The sequence below is a fragment of the Balaenoptera physalus genome (assembly GCF_965194825.1).
Source record: "Balaenoptera physalus genome assembly, chromosome: 1".
Classification (NCBI taxonomy): Eukaryota; Metazoa; Chordata; class Mammalia; order Artiodactyla; family Balaenopteridae; genus Balaenoptera; species Balaenoptera physalus.
Genome location: NC_138882.1, coordinates 194,224,606 through 194,237,567, shown reverse-complemented (window position 1 = coordinate 194,237,567; position 12,962 = coordinate 194,224,606). Strand labels below are relative to the sequence as shown.

Here is a 12,962-nt window from a genome sequence, read left to right as displayed (position 1 = left end):
AGTCTTGCGGGACACAGGGACCCAGGGCATGGGCGGAGGTCTCAGGACCCAGGGCCCTCCTGTGGGAGAGTCAGCTGGGTGATGTGGGGGACAGTAGGCAGACCCACACCCGCTGGGCACGGCAGGATGGGCCATCTGAGGGGGCTCAGAAAGGAGACCCCATCCCCTCTGAGCTCAGATCCCTCTCTCTGCGACCCCTTCAAGGGTCCTTGAAAAGTAAAGTGACAGCACAGAGCACAGCACTGGGCATACAGTAGGGGCTTAGCGAGCCTCGGGGAAGAGGCGCCACGTGTGCCGTCCGAGGGGGTGGGGGGACGGACTGAGTCGCGGTGTGTCTCGAGCGGCCTCGTCGGGCAGGCAGGTAAAGCCGCGAGAGAAGGACAGAGGGGCCGTCGTTCCCAGACGTGGCCCCCGAGGCAGGCGCGGAGCGGGCACACCAGTGGGGACGCTGGCTTTCAAACCGGCTCTCACTGGTCACCCCAGACACTGGCCTCAGAGAGCAGGTGACCGCAGAGGCACTGCACCCCCAAGCCCTCGGGCACCTGGCCGGGGTCGAGCCCCCCCCCGGGGCTGTGTCCTTGAGCAGGACACATGGGGAGCCCAGCAGCCTGGGGGCCACAAAGACACCAAACTGATGGACAGTCGGGGAAAGCAGGTGGGGGGTTGGGCAGGGGCAGGCCACCATCGGCAGGGCCCCTCCAGCAACGGCCCTGACCGCTGGGCCCTCTCCACAATCCCACCCATGTGACCACGTGCTTACCGTCCTCCTGCTGCGAGGACGGGACATTTAGACCCGAGAGGTGCTCCCAGGCTCTGCCTAAATCACACGGGCCAGCCCCTCGGCACCCCAGGAGCCCTCCCCTCCCCCAAAGGTGCAGCGCCAGTGACAGAGACGGTGACCAGCAGCCAGGCGGGAGGCCATGCGGCCCAGCCAGGCCCCCCCTGGCCACGGTCTGCCGTCAGCCTGTCTGAATATCTGGGCCCAGCGGGGCAGCTCAAGGCTGAAGGATCTGAGGCCTCCCCCTGCACCTCCCTGCTCATGGGCGGGCAGGGCATTCGGGCAGACGCCCTCCTGCTGGGGTCCCTCCAGCTCTGAGATCGAGGCCCCTTCATAGAAACGACGTACACTCAGAAAGCAAGGCAGGACGGAGTTACCGAAACCCTGCCGGCCCCACTCCCAAGGCGGGCCACGTGGTGGCAGAACAGAGCTGCTCTCGGCCACCTCCAATGACCCACAGCCGCTGACCCTGTGACCGTGACTGTGGTCATGCTGTGACCTGAGGAGCACAGGCTCAGTTCTTTGAGGGTGTGGGCAGCTGAATAATGGCCCCTCAAAGAGGACCACGTTCTAATCCCTGGAACCTTACACAACAAAAGGGACTTTGCAGGTGAGATGGGAGATTATCATGGAGTATCCAGGTGGGTCCAACGTCACCACACGGGCCTTATAAATAAGAGACAGGAAGGAAGGAGGGCCCAATGCAATGGAATACTACTCAGCCATAAAAAAAATAAAATAATGCCATTTACAGCAACATGGATGGACTTAGAGATTATCATACTAAGTGAAGTAAGTCAGAGAAAGACAAATACCATATGATATCACTTATATGTCACTTACATGTAACAGAACCCATATGTTCTGTTACAAGACAGAAACAGACTCACAGACACAGAAAACAAACTTATGGTTACCAAAGGGGCAAGGGGGGGGAGGGATAAATTAGGAGTTTGGGATTAGCAGATACCCGCTCCCATATAGAAAACAGATAAACAACAAGGACCTACTGTAATAGCACAGGGAACTATATTCACTATCTTGTAATAACCTATAATGGAAAAGAATCTGAAAAATAATATATATATATGTATAACTGAATCACTTTGCTGTACACCTGAAACATCGTAAATCAACTATACTTCAATAATAAACAAATAAGTATCTAAAACCACAAACAAGAAAAAGATGCTGCACTGCTGGCTTTGAAGATGGAGGGCGGGGCCACAGCCAGGGATGCAGGCGCCTCTAGAAGCTGGAAGAGGCAGGGAACAGATGCTCCCCGGAGCCTCCAGGAGGGACCAGCTCTGCCAGCACCTTCACGTTCACCCTTTTCAGACTTCTGACCTCCAGAACTATAAGGTACCAGACCTGGGTGGTTTTAAGCCACCAGGTTGGGGTAATGTGTCCCAGCAGCCATGGGAAATGAACACAGAGTGAATAACTATCTCAGCACTCTCTCCAGAGTCACGGAGGCTCAGACCACCCAAGCTGGAAATTCAGGTTCCCAAAAGTTCGCTCTGCCCAGCCTGGCCTCCTGACGCCCGCAGTGAGGGCCACTGTGCTCTCTGAGGGGCTGGCGGCAGTCCTCTGGGTCCCGTGATGCAGGCCTGCCCTCACCACCATGCCGCCCTGCCTCTACCTGGTGACCCTGGCAGTGGGACCGCTGCCCTGAGACCCCGGCCGAGCATTGGCCCCTTGGACTCTGAAACTACAGCAGAAGACGTACGGTCATCTGGTCTCCTTGGAGACATCGGCCCTGCTCAGCCATCCTCTGGGCCAGTCTGTGCCATTTTCCATGCCAGAGGACACACGGACGGCTCTCCCGGACAGGACGGAGGGGGGCTGGTCCCCAAGGCGGCGTGGGCACCCCCAGCTGAAAGGGAGCTTGGAGGCTGTCTCCAGAGAGTCAGGGGACGACACCCAGCCTGGGGTAAAGACGCTCCGCCCCGTGCAGCTCCCACCGGCACCGGGGCACTGTCTGAAAGCCCAGGGCTCTGAAGCCTTGAGACTACCTCTGGGCTACAGCGCTCTGGCCGGTGGGAGCAGGCAGGCCACGAGCAGGGCTATTTTCAGGAACAGCCAGGCCAGGGTTCACCAGGACAGTCCCTGGGGTCTCACTGCCACCCTCAGCTAAGATGTGTGACTGGGGATTTGGCAGCCTGCTGATGAGGATTGTGTCACACACTGGCACGCAGGGACACATCACTGCACAGACACGGGGCCAGTTCCCCTGGGAGCCCGCTGGACTTGTGGTGTCTGCTGAGCTGGGCGATGGTGACAGTGCCTCGGGGAGCCCATCAAGACGCTGCTGGGAACCCAGGAGCATGCAGTCCCTGCGGAGACCACCCCAAGTAAGCCCCTTCTGAAATCTCAGCCACACTTACAGGAAAACCTAAGCCCCCTGGGATCCTGCCAGAAAGCGCCGCTCGGTGGTTACCAAGTTCGGAGTCCTGTTTCCCCCCAAACATGCCGCAGGGGCCTCACCCCGGAGAGCGCATCCCATTATCCGCGGGCCCTTCTCCTGGTCCCTCCACAAGCCCAAGCAGTTCTCAGAACAGAGTGGGGGCCCCCGGCTACCAAAGCCCAGCCCTGCCCAGCCCCATTCAGCACCAGGCCCTTGGATGTCACACAGTTTCACAGCATTTAGTGCCACCAGTGGTGGAGTGACAGTGTCGCTTTGCCTGAGCCACCCAGTGGGAGGACTGCTTCCCCTGTGGGGATGGGGCCTGGGCCCCCGCTGGCCGAGTGACAAAGCTAGGGGAAGCAGGGGTCTCTGTCATGGTCCAGCCCTGCAGCTCAGTGACCTGTGTGTCCTCTGGCAGAGAGCAGCCCAGACCGGCCCAGAGGACGGCTGAGCGGGACTGACATCTCCAAGGAGACCAGATGCCCCGGACAGAGCCACACTCAGGGGCCAGTGAGGGCCTGGAGGGGAGCCCAATCCTGGCCCCGCTTTTCTTTAAAAGAGCCCCGCTCTGGACCTGCCTGCTCCTGCTGGCCAGATGGCTGTGGCCCAGGTACAGTCCTGAGGCTTCAGAGCCCCGGCGCAGGCGGCAGGTGTGGTGGCCAGGCCTCAGGCTGCACGGGGAGACGCAGCCTTGCCCCAAGCCGGGTGTCCTCCAGAGCGTCCCAAGTGACGGCTCACTGCACACTACACCCCACCTCGCATCTGAGGTTGCCAGACTCCAAACTCCACGGACCCCATGGACACGCATAGGAGCTCCCTGCAGGAGGCTGGTCCAGCACGGGTACCAGATCTGAACTGGTAGGATCCTGGTAGAGGCAGGATGGACCCAGGACAGGGGTGCAGCCGCTTCCCGTGGGCTGCTGGGGTCCTCCCAGCTGACCCTGCAGCCCACTGGGCTGACCATGCTCCCAAGCCTTGGGGTGAGGTGACAGAACGTCACCTGTCACACCCACACACACTCCCCCAAGGGGTCTAGGCTCTGCGGACACTGGAAAGGGAAACCCAAGGGCCTCTCTCTTGAGCCTACCCTACTCTCCTGCTTAACCCCCAGAGCTGCCAGTGCCATGGGGGAGTGCAGCCCCTGTGCCCACCAGCAAAGGCGGGGAGATGTTTCTCCTCCTTCTGGTCAAGAGACCGATCTGCTGTCAGCTGCCCCCGCAGCCAGGCCACAGAGGGGACAGGAATGTCTGAAGACTCAGGACACAGGGGGCCCTGTCCCAGCCCCGTTCCCTCCAGCCGCGCTGTCAGCCGCCCCGGGGCGCAAACTTTAAAGAGGAAACAAAAGCAGCGCCCTCGGATCAGAGCCGGTCCCGCCCGCCCTCCCGCGCAGAGCCCGCCGCGCCCACCTGGCCTCCGGTCAGCTGCGCTCACGGGGTAACCGGCCCGGCCCAGGTGGCACGGGTAGCAGCCCCTCCACAGGTAGCGGTAGTGCGTGCCCGCGACGCGCGCCAGGCCCCCCAGCAGCCCGAGGCACCAGAGCGCCGCCAGCCCACCGCGGCCCCGGGGCGCCTCCATGGCCAGTCCGCTCCCTCGCGACTCCGGACGGCACGCGCCCCCCCGCTCTCTGCTCCCCGCTCCGCTCCGCGGGCGCCTCTGGTGCCGCTGGAGCCGCTGTGGGCCGGCGCGCCCCGCCCCTCGCCTTTCTGTTCCCCGCTTTCCCTCCGCCCCCCGCCCCTCGCAGGTAAAGGCCAAATCCCCGCCGCCGCCAGGCCCCGCCCCGCTCCCGCCCCACTGGCCTCGCCGGTCCCCCCCGCGCGCGCCGCCCACCCGCCCCGCGCATTCCTACGCGCTCACTCACTCACGCACCCGGACACACACCCTGACCCATCCACAAGCGCACGCAGCCCCACGCGGACACGCAGACACGGGCACTGGCAGACCCATGTGCACAACATGCACACAAGACACACAGAAGCCTGCACAGACGTGCACAAGCACATACATGCACACAGGCGCTGGCACGGACCGGGTCCCTGCAACAACACGTGAAAGAACCCAAAGCACAGATGGAGGCCACCCTGGCAAGGCCCGGGGCTCTGCAGAGACAGCTTGATGGGCTTGAGCTCTGCAAAGTTTGGGGGGAGTGGGGCACAGAGGCACTTCGAGGCCACACAACCATAGTGGAAATCCTGGGGCTGAAGACTCCTGCAGCCCTCAAGCCCAATGTCCAGCACCCGGCACTGCCATGCCCTCCACTGGACCAGGGCCGGTACCAGAGGGAGCCTGGGCAAGGGGACCACTGCACCCCTACAGCAGATAGGGGAGGGCCTGAGCCCCAGGTGTCAGGCTGCACCAGAGCCCTGGACCCCTCTTTGCTCAGGGGCACAGCCTGAGGTCCCAGATGTGTCTGAAGCAGCCCTGCCCAAGTTCGGTGGGGTCACAGCGGCTGTGCATCCGAGCGACCTGTGCCTTCAGGCCTGATGGGAGCTTGGACCCCAGCTCCTCATCTCGGGCAGCCCTGTGCTGATCCCCGATGGCTCACCCAAGGCACCCCGCCTAACCCAGCCCTCCATCTCCCCGGAAAGTGTTAGCTTTCATTCTGCGCAGCCCACCTGTGGGCAGGGCTCACGGTGGCGACCTCGAGCTCACGGGAGAGGCACCATCTCTCCTTGTCGGGTCCCGTCTGCAGCCCAGAATCCAGCTCATCCCCCACCCACCAGATGCCCGGCAGTGCAGAAATGGGCCTGCCTGCCGGCCTGCCCAGGCCTCCGGGGTGAGCTTCTCTCCTGCCCTCCCTCTGGGCAGCACCGCAGCCCATGGACCCCAGACTGTCACCCAGGGGAGCCTCCATAAATCCCCCTGGTAGACACACTGCTGGGTGGCCGTTTGAGCTGTGCCTTCACGCGGGCCAGCACTGTTTACACTGCAACGTGCATCTCAGTCGCTTGCCAACGACGCTAACAGAAGCATGCCTGTGCGGCCACCAGCCAGGCTGCAGGGGGCAGGGGGCGTGGAGACAAGCCCTGTCCCTCAGGGAAGTGCAGAGGGACACGGGAGGGAAACACAGACTCAGAGATCACCCTCACCACCGGGCAACAGGGCCTGGGCTCCCACGTCGCCCCCGCCCTGGGGGAAAGCCTCCCTGAAGTGCCCCTTGAGGTGTGGGCTGAGAGTAGAACACTGCTTTCTCGGTATGAATATGAAAAGGTGAACTAGCTCCCTAATCATTTTTATGGCTCTCGTGTGTAGCTCCACTTTTTTCTCTATGGGACAAGGCAGGTCAACCCCTTGCCCAGCCCCAGCTCTGCTAGTAAGGGGCAGTGCTGTGTGGCCTCGACGGAGCCAGGAACCTCTCTGTGCCTAAGTCTGTAACGCAGGGTGGTCAGCACAGACCGGCTTTATATGGGACTGTGAGACAGCGAGGAAAGCGCTTCACTGGGAGTCACTAAGAGTCAGCAGCCAGGTCTGCATGCCGGACCCCCTGCCAGGCCCTACGCCCAGGCAGACACCCCCAGGCCGAGCAGCGGGACCCCCGGCAATGTCCAGAGCAGAGTGTCGCAGGGCCAGTGTGCTGGAACCCCGCTCCGTGGTGCAGCCAGGCTGGCCCGGGAAGGGTCAAGGGACCCAAGGACTGTCCCGATCCCCCAAGAGCCGCCACCCTGGTACCCCTCGACCCTCCCCAACCCTAGCACCCACATGCCGGCCAGGGATCACTCCTCTGGCCTCTCGTCCGAGCCCGGGGATGCCACCACCCTGTTATACCCACCTGGACTCCAAGTCACATCCTGGCCTGAGCTGGGGGGGCAACGGGGGTCATGCACTGCCTCCGCCTTCCTGGGGCAGGGATGGGCTGCTTCAGAGCCCGTCTCCAGCACGCGGCAAGGGGGCACGGGCTGGAGAAGAGCAGAGCGGTCTGGGGGCAGCAGACATGGGTCCCAGCCCACCGAAGAGCTGGATGACACAGACAAGTCCCAGGCCCCCACTGGATCTCAGTATCCTCATCTGTACAGTGGGCAGGGTGTCGGAGGAGACCAGCTCAGGGGCCCGTGGGCCTGCAGCTGTGCAATACACATGACATGGGGAGGAAAAACGGGGCCAGGTATGTCCCCTGCCGTGTGTCCACAGGGGCCAGGAAGGAGGAAATCGGCCAGTAAAAAAGCCAGTTGAGGGACTTCCCTGGCAGTCCAGCGGTTAAGACTCCACGCTTCCACTGCAGGGGGCACGGGTTCAATCCCTGGTCGGGGAACTAAGATCCCACATGTCGCGCAGCGCAGCCAAAAAAAAAAAGCCAGTTGAGTGTCCAGGGGCAGCTCCTGAAGCACAAGGAGGCTTCTCAGATGCTTCGCCACCTCAATTCTGGGTAAAGAAAACACCGACCTTTCTGCCCTAGAAGCCGTCAAGAGCTACGTGAGGCCTGGGGCGTGCCCCCAGGCCACCCTCAGCATCCTTCCTCACGCACCGACTGGCCAGCAGGGGGCTGCCGCTGGCCCCTCCCACCTCCTTCCTCCTCTCCCGAGGGGCACGCCCCACCCACCTCTCCTTTGTGTCCCTCCCAGACACGCCTGTAATTAAACCCTCTTTCTGCCCAGAAGGGAACCCACCTGCCAGGCGTCCTCCTCTGGCAGCCCTGGGCCCTGTCCTTTGCACATGGGGGCCCGGACGTTCTCGTACAGTCCTTTCCCAGAGGAGAAATGACCTGCCCAAGGTCACGCAGGACAGGGGGCCACCGACGGGGGCCAGGTCTGACCTAAACCCTGTCCGCATTGTGCACCCTCCTCCAGGCTCCTGGAGACATGGCCTCAGCAGGTGCCCAGTGGCTCCCTGTTGGGAGGCAGCCAGTGGGTTCTGAGTGGCGGGGGGCAGAGGCCGAGCAGGAGGTGTACCTGAGTCATCGGTCCACCATGGGGTTTCCCCTGCTCTTCCACTGCCCATCGCCATGGGGGCCCCGGACTGTCGGCCAGAACCCAGTGCCGGGCTCCTCCAGGCCAGGCCACCAAAGGGCTCTCAGCATCAGAGCTGGACCCTGGGCAAAGCGTTTCTAGGAGGTACTGGCTCCAGATCCCGGCTCTTCCACCCGTCTCTGGGTGGCCTGGCCCACCCAGAGCCCCAGCTTCCACAGCAGCCGAGATGCCCACCCTTCTTCCCGCCTGCAAACGGTGAACTCCTATGCATCTATCGAGGGCCAACCCAGAGGTGCCCTTCTCTGCAAAGCTCCCCAGTCCGCTCACTCCCAGAGCCAGCCTCTGCCGCCTCTGTGCTCCCCCTGCTGCCGGCCCATCCCTCCTTCACACTTCAGCCTTCACTCACTCACTCACTCACTCACTCCCTTCATTCCGCGAGGACCTCTGTGCCCACTCTGGGCAGGACATGGTTCTGAGAAACAGTGATGTCTCCCCACCCAGCTGAGGGCTACGTTCAGGTCTCCAGAGCCCAAGACAGCTCGTGATATGGATGAACTTGGGCGGTACCTCCCTTAAGGACCGGGGGTGGGGGGGAGATGGCTTTGGGCCTCCATCCCCACTAGGCTAGGCGTGGGGACTCTGGCACAGCCGTGATGGCAGCAGGCCACCAAGCGCAGAATGCCACCAGCAGCTCAGACAGAGCCTCCTCGGTGCCACCGAGCACTTCCAGGCACGCGGCTGTGGTCTGGAAGCTGTTTGGGAAATGCTTTCCCGATGTGGCGACTCGGGCTGGGTGTCTCTGCCCAGTGGAATGTCTGTGTATCAGCAGGAGCTGACCCTCCACCCGCCGGGCCGGCTCCAGCTTTCCTCTCCAAGCTGGGCGGCCACCGAGCTCCTTTGCCAGGGCCCTGGCTGGGGCGAGGGCCCCCTGCTGCCCCCCCCCCTACAATGCCACGGCTCCTCCTTAGTGCTGGGCCCATCCCACCAGAGGCCCGTGACCCTGGGGCTTTAGAGGCAGAACTGCCATGTTCCTGGGGCTGGCAGGAAGCAGGGCAAGACCAAGCTTCCTCCCCTCCCCCATCCGTGTGGTATCTGTCCCTTGGTGCTCACGGACACTTCCTCCGTGAAGCCCTCCGTGAGGCCTCTCGAGGCCCCGCCTCACCCTGCCACACAGTCAGGGAACCTGACCACATGCTGCCAGTCTGCTGAGAAGGAGGTGGTGCCCATGCAGGCTGCCTCGGCCTCTGGATGCAGAGCGGGCGCTGGGGGAGCTTGGCTGGGCCTGGGAGCACGAGATGCCTGCAGGGGCCGGGGGCTGCTTCATGTTTCCCCCCAGGTTCCTAGGGGTCAAGGCGTGGGACAAGGAGGACCTCCAGCGAGACAGGAGGAGACCAAGCCTGGGCGCCCTGCCCAGCCCGAGGGGGGAACCCTGGCCCTTCCTGTGTGGCCGGGGGACGGGGCACTCCTGGGTCCCAGCTTCTCAGGAGGAACTAAGGCTTCTGAAGGCAGGCGGGGGTGTGAGAGAGAGAGGAGTGACTCTCAGAGAAGTCCCCAGAGGCCACCACCGTGACCCCCCGTGCCCTGGTGTCGAGGGTGACGGTCTACGGGCACAACAGACGCCGGGTGGGGTAGCAGTTGCTGGCCACCTGCTGACCACCCGCAGCAGCCTCTGTGCCAGGCACTCCCCGGGGCTGGGGCCGGACCGGGCCCGCTCACAGGCGGACGGGCGGGGGGGCTGCAGGCCTGGGCTTGGCCTCCACCTGAAGTCGGGTGTCACGTGACTGCTTCAGGCCTGGGGGGCAGAGGCTGGTTCGAGGACCCTGACGGCCGAGAAAGCAGTGTGGGAGCCAGCAGGTGGCTGCGAGGGGCACGGGGGCCATGAGCTGGACCGGCCGGCGATCGGACGGCCCCCACCGGGCCCCAGCTGCAGGGCCAGGAAGGTGCTGGAAGGAGGCCTCTCTTTCAGGCTTCTCTTCAATCTTCCTCTCAGCCCAAAAGCCCTCCTCGCCATCTCCCACCCCGCCCCCCGGGGACAAACGGCCCACCTGGCTGCTTCCACCCTTGACGTCCAGAGCCCAGCCCAGACCAGGAGGTCAGTTTTCAGCCTGGGGTCCACCCTGCCCCCACGCAGGCCCAGGAGAACTGCCCCCAAATGTCCCTCCCACCCTGTCCCAGGGCCGCCGCCGCAGCGCTATTTCAGGAGCAGAGGCCAGTCCTGGTCTCGAGCCATCCCAGTATCAGCCTCATAGCGAACCCATTACCCGCCTTGGCCCTCACCTGAGCCGAGGGAAGGAAAATGAAAACCACGGTTGTTTCCAAGAGCCCAGCTGCCGTTCCTGCCTGCAGCTGCCCCGGGCTGGGGCCCCCCCCTCCTCTCACACACACGGGCCCCCGGAGAGCCCAGGATGGAGCAGCCGCCGTCACACATGCTCTCCTCCAGAGACCAGACGGCTGGGGGGGCGTCCAGGCCCCGCCCTGCGCCAGGGAACCCAAGGCCTGGGCTACCCCCGGGGAGGACGCGGAGCCGCACCGGAGGCCCCCTGCACACGTGTGCATGTGTGTGCGCGCGTGACGAGCCCCTCTCTGCTGCCTCCGCTCACTCCCCTGGGCCGTGTGAAGGCCAGGGTGAGGCCGGGTCCAGCCCCGGGGGGTGCCTGAGCCCTGGAATGCTGACACACCCCCGCCACGGGCAAGGCCCCCGAGGCCTGTCTCTCCCTGGGGACATCCGAGCTTCCTGGGAGCAGTGAGCGCAGAAAGGGCACACGGACAGCCCAGAGCTCGTGCTGTACTCAGTGGAGGGGAGATGGTGAAGGCAGAGTGACGGGGAGGCTTCCTGGAGGAGGTGAGCCTGAGCCGGCCTTCGGACAGGTGGGGGTGGGGCATGGTGTGAAGACGGACTTGGAGGATTTTGGGGGCAGGTGCAGGGTTGCTGATGCAGAGGCAGGAGAGGCCCAAGAGGGGTAAGTGCCAGGCGAGGAGTTTGGCCAAAGCCGTGTGCCTGGGCCTGGCCCACAGCAGACGCCCAGCCGGCCTGAACGAAGCAGCACATCGACGGCCCACTTCCAGCCACCCACACAGCCTGCTGGGCCCCCTCGGCCACTCCTCCTGCTGCCCTCTTCTCACCCAAAGGCCAAACCTGTTCACACAACACTGGGGTCATGGAGGCGGCAGCCAGGTCCGGCTGGGTACCCGGGGCTAGACAGCACTCACGCCGCCTCCCAAGGTGCCCAGGCTGCAGCTGGCAAGGCTCCTGTGGCCTCTCCTGCCTCTGAGGCCCTGATGGCGCCCGTAAGTCCTCAAGGCCACCTGCCACACAGACGGAGCTCCGACATGGCCACCGTGCACACAAAGTGCAGGAGCGGTTTCTAAGCCACGGGACCCCCCGTCCCCGCCCTGAGCTCCCCCGCCGCCCCCAAGGCCTTTACACAGGTCTCATCGTACAGGCATCTCGCGGGATCTTTTCAGCTGTTTCCTCTCCAGGCAGAAGCAAAACTCTCCCCTCTGCATTCTGGTGCGGCTCCCACCCCACCCAAGAGCTGCTCCAGCCAGACCCCAACGAACGGGGCGCCATGGGATTTGACCATGGGATCTGGGGGGTTGGCTGAGGGCTCCGTGGGGTCAGGAGCCCAGCTGCCCATCGGGGTCGGGAGCAGCGAGGGGATGAGAGGATGGGGGTGGGAGGCTGGAGAAGATGCTGGGCATGGTGGGGAAGGTGCAGCCTCATTACCGTTGGGAGGGACAGAGATAAGAGGCCGCAAGAGACACAGGCAGCAGGAGAATCCAATTAGGATGGAAGAGGCCTGTGGGGACCAGGGGTGATGGACGAGAACTTTCTCACCCGCCAGGCGGAGAGGCAGGGCAGGCGGCGAGGGGCCTGACCCACCCCGGCAGCCTGCGAGCCCCTCTCCAGCCCGGCCAAGGAGGGGCCGCTTCTACCCTCGGGAGCCACACAGACAGCGGAAGGGTCTGCCTTCCTGAGGCCACGGGCCCCGGCGAGCTCCGAGTCACCCTTAACGGCCCCCGCCGCTCAGCTGGAGCCCCTGGACCACTGGGAAGCAAAGCTGGGACCCCTGTGGTTCAGGAGGAAAGTGGCTGCCTGGAGCCTCCGTTGCCCTGGCCCAGGAGCCCGGGCCTCCGGATGGGGGCAAGATCCAGCCTGACTCCTCTGCTGGGTCCCCTCCGTCTTCTCTGCCTAGGGCTCGTCCTCCCCACGGCTGCTGCCCCAGCCACAGGGTTCCCCGTGTGTTGACGTTCACCATTAGGATGTGTCTGCTTCCTCTCACCGAGCCCCAGGTCTGAGGACTGTGGCCTCCGAGGGTCACACCTGAACTAGGTCCGGGCTCAGGAATGAGAACCCGGCCTTGGCGGCCCTGCGTCCAGTCCTGCAGGCCCCACGGGCGTCCAGATGGCAGCCACTCAAGATGCCAGCGGGCTGCACATCCTGGGGTCTCCTCCCAGGAGGCTGTCCAGGGCCGCGGTCCAGGCAGGCCCTCGCGGGGCAGGCCTCCTGCCCTTCCGTCACTGGCTGGCTCTCACTGCTGACTTTGTGGGCTATTGTCTTTCCTGCCTTGGCCTTAACCAAAAATGAACCTGCCAGAATCTGCTCACTAGGGGGATGAACTAGCCAGAGTCGGGAAGTAAAAGCTTTTAACTCAGCACCTCTGACAGAGGAGGCCTCTGGCACAGACACCTCGTCGGAAATGGTGCCATCCTGCCTGGAGGGATCGCAGCCCGGGGCCAGGCTTCCTCACTCGTGTCCGGAGCACAGCCAGCCAGAGGATCTGGCCCAGGGAAGGCCCAGATTCCAGCCCTCACAGGAATGAGGCCAGGGCTTTGAAGGCCCAAGTTCACTCACGCTGAGATCCACGGCCCACAG

The 12,962-nt window shown here is 63.8% G+C and overlaps 1 protein-coding gene across 6 annotated transcripts in view; it reads right to left on the bottom strand.

Annotated features, from left to right (window-relative positions):
* Positions 1–12,962, bottom strand: part of MEGF6 (multiple EGF like domains 6) — a 99,248-nt gene that overhangs the window by 34,450 nt on the left and 51,836 nt on the right. The window contains exon 1 of one of the 6 annotated variants that reach the window (XM_082434377.1): positions 4,583–4,867. The exons of 4 other annotated variants lie outside the window; for them this stretch is intronic. In XM_082434377.1, coding sequence (XP_082290503.1) covers positions 4,583–4,760 — 178 coding nt within the window. In that variant the 5' untranslated portion in view covers positions 4,761–4,867. Of the gene's footprint in view, positions 1–4,582; positions 4,868–12,962 lie in introns of those variants that run through there. One more of the 6 variants, XM_082434378.1, reaches the window with a different exon arrangement.